Genomic DNA, 9,496 nt, shown 5'->3' with positions numbered 1-9,496 from the left:
GCGGAAGCTCAAGGTTGCAGTTAGGAAAAATTTGATTAGGGCATACTGACAGGACTGGCAAGTTGATGCTGGCCGTTCCCTCCCCAGTAGTGAGCTATCCCAAGAGCAACCCAAAGCCTTCAAATAGGATCAATGTTTGGAAGTGATGCTACCTTGTGTATTGGTCATGTTCTGCAGATTGAAGGGTTTTACTTACAAGATTACTGAGAAGCTAGCATCATTGGGAGCCAAATTGAGGGCTGCCTCCCACACTAGAGTGTTACTCACTGAAAAAGTTTTTGAAACTTGATCTTTCTATTGTGTTTTAAAGTTTTCATTAGTCTGGTGTATGAAGGCAAGCTAAGACCTAAAAGTGATTAGAAATTATTTGTACTAAGTTAGACTACGGGGTTAATTCAAGGAAACGTTAAAAGAATCTTAATCTTGGTACTTTAGTAATGACGGTTAACCAGCTCACAAGTATGGGTTCCTTGCCAAGTAGAAAACATGAATCTATACCAAAAAGCACATGCACATTCTTGGCAACATGTTATGTATGTGTGTGATCTTTGGAATGAATGCCTAGATGGTTGATACTCCCCAACCAGCTTCAATGCCATACCACTGTGACTGCAACAATAACTTGTTAGCTGAAACGGGTCTTTTGGTGACCGGTCAAATTAGTGAGGTGAGTAGGCTCACTACCCAAGAAGGGCAAATTCAGGAGGAAGACGGACCAAGAAGGATAAAAGCACTTGCATTCTCCATTCTGGGCCTTGGGTGTGTGCAAATTGTGTCCTGAGTTCCACTGGTCGCTGTTGGAACGAACCAGCCTTGACGGGGGACCCAAATAATCCAGACATTCTTGTTTACCACATGTTACATGGAGATTTTGTACAGTGGAGAATCTAATTTCACCTTCTCTAAGACTTTGTTCAACATTGCAGCCTATTGAGGCTACTTTTGAAATGGGATGGCTTTATCTGGAAAACAAAGATGAGAATCTGTTAAGATTTCTTGTAACTATAATTGAAGGAATGGCTTACAGGAGTAAGTTTTTTTTTCCCCATAGGTGAAGAAGGTAAGACTAATTTCATGTTGGGTCCAACTCAAACTGGGATGGGAGTTGGCCCTTAAGCACAAAGGTGTTCACCAAAACGTGTATTTCATAGCAGCCAAAGGTAAACTATATAAACTACAAGATGTTTGAGTAGATACTACTCGTCTCAACTGTGTAGATCTTAGTGATCCCCTTACAGTTTGCATTTGTAAACCCTGTACCAAATACTTGGGAACACATTAGAGATACGAAGTTCACGTAACTCTCCCCTTAAAATCTTACTTTGATGTAGTCTCCAAAAAGGTGCTGTCTCCTGAGCCATGGTTTGTTCAGATTGACTGGAGTGATAAACAGGAAATGGGTCAGGTAATTGGGTATAACTTAACTTGAATCAAGTTATACCCAGTAAAATACATAGTTTCAATTAGGTTTTGATATTTAAAGTAATTAGGTCAGATTGCTCCTTTTCTCCAACATTCACCAATTCTCTGAACTCCAGGCTAACACCATTTTAAGACTACTTCCTAGCTAGCAACATTTTAGTCAATCTGGGTATCCGGGTCAATCTGCAAGAGTGTTTAAACAGGCTGAAATTTTGGTGTGGGATTTCCATTGCCGAAACTGGCATATTGTGGGAAAGTAAGCTCCCATTTATGTGCTTTGAAGCCATTGTGATTTTTGAGGCCATTGGAAACTCGTGAAAAGGTTAGATGATAAAACTTCGGAAGCTTGATGGATTTCCTTTTCGGGTCACAATGGACCAAATACCTTCCAGACAGTTCTAAGTTTTTAGTTACTGTGACTGTCTTGAGTCCATGTTACCTTTAGGTGCCTTATTTACCTGCATTTGATGCTTTGAGTGTAGTTGGTCATGGTGCTTGTGCTTTCAAGGATTAGAGGACCATGCCTAGTCTGTTAATACAGTGTATGATGGTACTTGTAGTTTGAAGACCCACAAGTAAATTGGTAATACAGAAGCTCAAATTGAAGATTTGACGTAACTTCTGGGGGAATGTGCCTTGCTAAAATCAAGGATCAAGTTCCAATTGGAGGTGTGCTCCCTTGCAAAACCAGTCTAAGATTTTAAGTTACTGTACAAAACTGACCAGATCTGGAAGCATTTCTACAAACCAAAGTAGTACTCTGACTTGTGATACTTACTCTGTGGTAGACAACTAGGGCAGAAATTGATAACCTTTTTTTTTTTTTTTTAACCATCTTACTGCTGAAATAAGTTCATTGAGCTTCATCTCAAATGCCACTTAAATTTCTAGGATGGGGGTGCCTGAAATTGATTTCAGCTCAGGTCCTGGTCGTGATCTCCCTGTTTGTGAGCTATATGGCCCCTTGGGCTCTGCGCTTAATGTAGGCTGCTTGGTAGTCTCTCCCCCTCCCCCATATGTGCTCTTAATTTTAAGTTTTGTGATTCTAGTATTTCCAGTTCTGGTTATAAAGTCCATACTCGTCTACTGATTTACCTTTCTTCTACAATTGGTTTGTATCCTTGCGTGACTTAACGTTTTCATGTTCTGTGAGCCTTTTGCAGGGGGGCATCCATATTCTAGATGTGCAGCCTATTCTATGGGCTGGCCTAACTTGCCCAGGTAGTTATCTTTCCCGATATGCAGGTACTTATGTTCTACTTAAAGGAAGCATAAACCCTTCTGTAACTATAAAGGTCTTTGTCCTTAGGTATTGAACCCTAACATACTTTAATATTTTGAAGCTCTATTTTTATTCTTGGCATGTTGGTTTAGAGATTGTGGCTGTTAGGTTGGAGTGACTTCCCTGAATGAGTTTAGCTGGTATACTACAATTTGGCTAGTTTGTGCAAATTTTAAAAATACAAATGCTCTGTTTACTAGATCTGTCACCTGTATTCCTAAATGTGGATAATTTGCTTAGAACTTCTGTATAAAAGGGGAGAGTTATTTTGTAAATTCAATTGTAAGATTTATTTCCACAATAGGTTGCATTCATAAAAGTCCAGTTAAAATAGCTTTTGTAGAACTGTAGGTCAGTGCTACCTAAATAAAAACATTAAGGCTACTTTGCATTTCAAGTCCTTTATAAAAACCAAAATACATTTAAAATTAATTACATCCACATCCAGTGTTAGCTCAAAGACTGGACTGTGTTAATCCAGTTTTTCATGTCACCCTGTTCATAACTTAAGAATCATGCATACAATGCAGTAGGACTTCGTGAAAAAAGTTGTGGCTTCTCCCAAATTTCTCACAAACTTCTCCATAAAAGCTTCAAAATGTAGCCCTGTCAAGTAGCAGTACTTAAGATATTTAGAACACTTGTGCTAAACTTTGAAGCAGTTTCAATGGTTTGTGACCATGTAACAGTTTCTGATACCTCATGCATAAGGTATATTAATGGATCCGCCTTCAATTTCTTCACTTTGTTTTTCCCTTTTGGTTTTCTTTTCTGTGGCCCGGGGTCATCAGTTCCTTGGGTACAATCAAAACACTTCCATCTTGGCTGCACTGAAGAGTGTAGTGGTTCGGATTGACTGGCCTACCTTCATCATCTCTTAGCCTACTAAAAATATCACGATACAGGTTATGCAGTTTCTGTTTCAGTATGTTAATAGCTTTGTTATACTGGGCTCGTTCTCTCTTAAGGATTTCCTTCTTTGCTTGCAAGTTACATATGTCATCTTCAAGATTCAAAATTATGTCCAGTTTGCGCTTACGACAGTTCTGAGCAGCAACTTTATTTTTCCCTCTTCTTCTAATATCACGGATGAGTGACATTTGTAAGTCTGTCAAATAGTGCCTGCTGAGCATGTTGTTGAAAGACTCAACGGGCATACGGACAATTTCATCTACAGAAAAAGGGATATGCAAAGCCTTAGCACGCCGCTCATCACGGCTTAAGTTTCTGTCTGTGTCATTGAGGCATCTACCCCGTATTTTCTGTGACTTCCCATACCGTGAGAAAGAATTAGAAGTGGATTCTAAACCACTTGGCTGTAAGTGGTAAGTGTGGTTATGAAATAGGTGTTGAAATGCAAGATCCCCATGAAAACCAGAATCACTCCTATGATCCACGTGACAAAGCTTATTTGGTTCTGGGTAGTAGCCTCCCACAGCCCCTTCCAAGTCATGGTGGGAGAGAGATTCAAGGTCACTACTAGAACCTGTAGCACCTCCTTCACACACAGAATGGGAAGAATTAGATTTGGTGACAGAGGTACTATTGTGGCTTGAATTTAAGGAAAGCCCAGAATCGGAATCTGGTTCTTGAAAAAGCTGAGGAACTTCCATTGGATCAAAACCTTCTTCTGTGGCCAAAGACATTAAACTTATCTCATCAAATATATTTATATCAAGGTCATGTAGAAGATCCTCACTTGTTAGATGAATCTGATTGCCAACAAGGGGAAGAAATCCTGTCCAATTAGTCCCAGGAAGGGTCTGCTCAGAATTGGTATGAGAATTTAAGTGCAGAAATGGTTCTTGTGGTGGTTGTGAAGTCCTTGCTACTGGATCTCTTCTAAACGTATTGTCAGGACACAGCAACATGGCCTCATGTAGATTCACATCATGACTTATAGCCTGGCTAAAATTTACATTATATGTTGAATTCATGCCATCGTTGATACTTACTGGAGGAGTATCTCCAAGTAAGAGGCCCTGAAAAGGGAAAGAAAAAACCTTTTAAATACACATAACCCTATTTCAATAGCAGTTCTAGTACCTAATTTAGCACTTTTCTCTATTACAAACATGCTATTAGCTATGAATTACTTTAAATACAGGCAAATACAACGTGCAATGTGAGCTCAAATGTGAACGATGTTATTTTTGGGGAAAGTTTGATTCGATTAGTATTAAAAGCTGGTCTTGATGTTAAAACAATTACTGTAATTTGCTGCTTTATAGATGCAACAGTCAACATCAACAGTTATAAGTTTTCTTTTTTTTTAAGGTAAATTATGCTAGTATGAAGTATGCCTTGGTACGTCTGATGTTTACTGCCATTCTGATTCAATATGCTTGTGATCATTTAGAAGGAGGAACAGTATATATAATTTAGCAAATTCTCCAAAATTCAAGTATTTCTATAAAAAGCAATAATCCTAAACCTGCATTTAATACACCACCAGTAGATCCTATTGTACAAGCTAAACCATGTCATTCAGCTTAAAGAAGTTAAATGCATTCACAGATCAGTGCAGATTTTCCTACAAGGATAAAAGTCAAGTTTCCAATTACCTCCAGTGAATTTTCAGGCTGTGATGAAAGCAACTGAAACAAGTCTTCCAGAGAGAAAGCAGTGTCTGTCCCATTTAGAGATCTCTAGAAAAAAACGTAAGGTGCACCATTCATTTAGGAAGGTTGCTTGGGGGCTCTCTCCACTGGATTTTCATCCCTATTTTGGAATTTTTAGATCTCTTTCAGTACTCAAAATTTTAATATCCCTCCTTAAAATAAGAATCTTGAACTCCAAACATCTCCCCCATTCTTGCCCTAACCACATTCCATATAATTTTTGCCTAGTATTGTTCTGCCTTGTTTTTACCTTCTAAATTGGTTACCAAATTCTGTAATTTCTGCAAGCCAAATACATATTTAGACTTCTCCAAAATGTTTTGCCAATTTCACTCACTGCTTCATCCTCAGCCTCCAGGTTAATTGAAATAACTCCTTTGATATTTCTTTTTAGAGTGGCTCCACCGGTGGCAGATTCATTTTTGGAACCTGGAGTTACTTTGCTTTCATGCTTAAACAATGATTTATCTGTTAAGATGATCAGGTTTAATGTTTTCCCTTAGTGCTTTGCATTAAGGCATGCATCACTATTGATGTTTGCTATCGGTCTGTTGTTATGCCAATCTTTTTTCCTCCAGTAATTTACAGATTTTTTTTTTTCCCTTTAAAATTGCTGTCCTATTTCAGCTGGATGTATTTGGGGACTTAATTCATTTAAAAAAAAATTTTTTTTAACGTTTATTTTTGAGACAGAGACAGAGCATGAACGGGGGAGGGGCAGAGAGAGAGGGAGACACAGAATCTGAAGCGGGCTCCAGGCTCCAAGCCATCAGCCCAGAGCCCGACGCGGGGCTCGAACTCACGGACCACGAGATCGTGACCTGAGCTGAAGTCGGACGCTTAACCGACTGAGCCACCCAGGCGCCCCTACTCTACTTGGTATTTAATCTGAGTGTCCTAAGATCATTTTAATTTTCAAAATATTTTGCCATAAACAGTCTGAACCGTGCTTCACCTTCATACTTCTAGTCTTTACTGAGAGCCTTTTTTTTTATTAAAAAGTTTTTTAAATGTTTGAGAGACTTTGAGAGAAATGGCGAGACAGTGTGGGGGGGGGGGGGGGCAGAGAGGGAGAGCGAATCCCAAGTAGTCCATACTACCGAGGCAGAGCCTGAGGTAGGGCTCAAACCCATGAACTGAGATCGTGACCTGAGCTGGAATCAAGAGTCCAATGCTTAACTGACTGAGCCTCCCAGGTGCCCCTTTTATATTTAAAGGTGAGTTCATCTTTGTTGGGAACGGTTTCCATGGGAATCACACACCAAGGGTTACCAACTTACTATTAAATTTTATTTTTCTCTGCAAGGACCATTTTTTATATCATCTTTGTAGACTTTGCCTTCTTGGCTCAGGATTCCTGGTAACAATGGTAGTGCAGATTGAGACTCCAAATCGAACCTTGGGGCCCATTTGGACTTCTGATTTCTAAGGACGAATGGACTTCTTTGCTGTCTTCTTGGTGGTGGCTAGGGTTGCCCTAGTCCCTACCTCCTGAACAAAGAGACTTTATAAATTCTAAGCTTTAGGTGGGGAACTTAGGTACCCACCCCCCCCCCCCCATGTATGGACTTGAGACCTCACTTCTCATCTATTCAACCCCAGTCATGAAATTTGTATCCAATACCTCCTTGGGGTTCTTCAGCTTTGGGGTCAGTCTAACTCTCGATTTGAGTCCCCTCTTTGCTGCATACTATCTTGAGTTCCTTTTCCTGCTTTTGAGTTCTGCTATGCACTTAAAATCTGGATTTCCATTTTTGTTCTATCCTAGGGGTTTTAAGTGTTAGCAAGTTCACATTCCTGACTCCCCTCCCTTCACTTTTTACTTTCAGGTTTCCCTTTTTGAGGGTTCAGACCAGTGTAAAGTATTCTAAGTCTATACAAATACTTGACTTCATTTCCTCTTCTACCAAATTCCTTGTTTTTGAGGCCCATAACATATAACAAATAGAAGGCTTTCTGTGTCTTTCTATGGATGCTATATGACCACTTCTTAGTGGGGAGAAGACTTATTTGCTAATGTGACTGTTAAGAAATGAAGAATCATTTTAAGTTAAGAAATTTTAGTAGTGTCCTATTCTGTTAATGACCCCAAACTTGGGCCATTAGTCCTGCCCAGCCACTAACCAAAATTTGCAGATGGTCACAAGTGTGTGAGAATGAGTATCAGCACAAATCTGGAATCCTGTGAAAATCCTTAATGGTGAGTAAATAATGCTATTTTCAGAAAAGAAAGCCTTAATATTTACAACAGTGAGGGAAGGGTATAAAGCCCATTCTGCTTCAAATGAATTCTGGACTGATCCTTCAGGCTAGTCAGATAGGTTTCTGTACACCTTTGCTTGTTCCCTCGTCTTCAGTGCCCCCAGAGATGGAACACAGGAGCTAACCCGTACTGGATCCACAGGGGAGAAAGGTCTGAGATGGAAGGAGAGACAAATGTGCCTTAGAGACAACTGAGCTCTCTTTCTCCCCAGGTTCCCTTCTGCTCTGATGGGGATAATGGTTTCATGTGGCTTCATGTTGCTATTCATCCTTGGGAGTTTCCCTATTCTTCGGTGTTTCCCTTAAACCTGCTCTCACCTCTTAAAAACAAGAAACCCTCACTTCTCTTCAGAATCTTATCAGATGGGCTAATACATGCTTCCTGTGAGCACCTTAAATCTGTTTGCAGTCCCTGCAACAGAGTTCTCCTGTCTACAACACTTAAGAAATTATAAAGAGCAATTTTGAGACCTTTGGTCTCAAAGGATTTGGTTGATCCATTACTTAATTGCTTTATTTATTTTTTTTTTGTTTAGCTGGGTATAGATCTCGCACGAAAACAGACAACTGAGCCATTCTTACAAGACACATTCCATACCTGAGGTGCGAAATGGTCAGCCTAATCATTCTTCCTAAACCTTCATGTTAAATACAAACACATGGTTCCTTGTCTGGGGCAAGTCATGGCTGAGAGCACCATCAGGGCAAGACCTACAAGGATGCACCTTCTAAGTGGAAGTGCCGAGTGGTCTGCGGTCTGTGGAACCTCCAGGCCTGTGTTTGGAGTATTTGTTTGCCAGGCTTGTGGAGCAGAACCCCGGCAGGGCTGAGTAGAAACCAGAGTATGGTCCAATTGAAAGGAGGAGGGGAAGCACAGGCTGCAGAAAGAATCCAGCTCTCAGCCTGGCCTCTCTCACAGCAAAAGGGTATGGTTAAAAATAGCAAAAAGGGGGGGGGGGGGCACCTGGGTGGCTCAGTCAGTTAAGCATCCGACCTTGGCTCAGGTCATGATCTCATGGTTTAGGAGTTTGAGCCCCACGTCAGGCTTTTTGCTGACGGATTCTGTCTCTGTCTCTGTCTCTCTCTCTCTTAAAGAGGCTGTCCCACTGGGCCAGGCTAGAGGTACAAAGTAGACAGGCTCCTGAATTCAGCACGGCCTACAGGGACACTGAGGATTTGAGCTCAAGACCTAGTTGGTATTGAGGGGTGATTTGCCTTCAAGTTCTGGCTCGCCAGTTTGGGTGCCTCTGCAGATGGCTGGTTGAGGATTCCTGGGTTTAGCATGCTAGTCCTCTATTCCTTGCCATGGCAAACACAAAACCTGCTAGCAACCTCCTGGATGGGGTGTGTGTGTGTGTGTGTGTGTGTGTGAATACATATATACCCATCCCCGCCCCCCCAATCTGGAGTTTAACCGGAGATTACTAATTCTATGGGCTGATTCCTTTGTGAATCATAACCACTTCCACAATTAAAATATCTTTTCATATATCTGATTTGCTTATAGTAGGGCACCCTTACATGCACACACACACTGTCAAAGCCATAAAATATACCTTCTAGCCAAAACAGGCTTGGATATTCTGATACGCTTACCTCATTTCTAGATTCAGTGGTCTTTTCTGCCTCCCAGTCAGGTTTATCTGCTGCTTCGCGTGCATCCTCATTCTTATGCTGTAGTTTTTTCTCTTGAGCTGATACTCTTTGCTCATTTTCCTCGTTCTGGGAGCTGTGACCCACTTCTTGATGTCTCTCTCCTAGTACCTCATTCTCCTATAAAAATAGCCAAAAATGTGCTAAGCAGAAATGTGTATTTCATCAAATAAGTCGAACCTTTAAAACTGCGTAACACTGCTCAGTGATCATTAAAAAAAAACAGGTCAAAAGGTAAGACTGGCGTTACATTATT

General features: G+C 40.7%; 1 protein-coding gene across 1 annotated transcript in view; it reads right to left on the bottom strand.

The window, feature by feature from the left end:
* Positions 1-3,147: 3,147 nt before the first annotated feature.
* Positions 3,148-9,496, bottom strand: part of NFE2L3 (nuclear factor, erythroid 2 like 3) — a 31,090-nt gene continuing 24,741 nt past the window's right edge. The window contains exons 2-4 of the mRNA XM_042920520.1: positions 9,184-9,360; positions 5,269-5,352; positions 3,148-4,686 (exon numbers count right to left, since the gene is read on the bottom strand). Coding sequence (XP_042776454.1) covers positions 3,445-4,686; positions 5,269-5,352; positions 9,184-9,360 — 1,503 coding nt within the window. The 3' untranslated portion in view covers positions 3,148-3,444. The remainder of the gene's footprint in view (positions 4,687-5,268; positions 5,353-9,183; positions 9,361-9,496) is intronic.

This window comes from Panthera leo, chromosome A2 (assembly GCF_018350215.1).
Source record: "Panthera leo isolate Ple1 chromosome A2, P.leo_Ple1_pat1.1, whole genome shotgun sequence".
Classification (NCBI taxonomy): domain Eukaryota; kingdom Metazoa; phylum Chordata; class Mammalia; order Carnivora; family Felidae; genus Panthera; species Panthera leo.
Note: the sequence above shows the minus strand (reverse complement) of the source record. Positions and strands in the feature narration are given on the sequence as shown.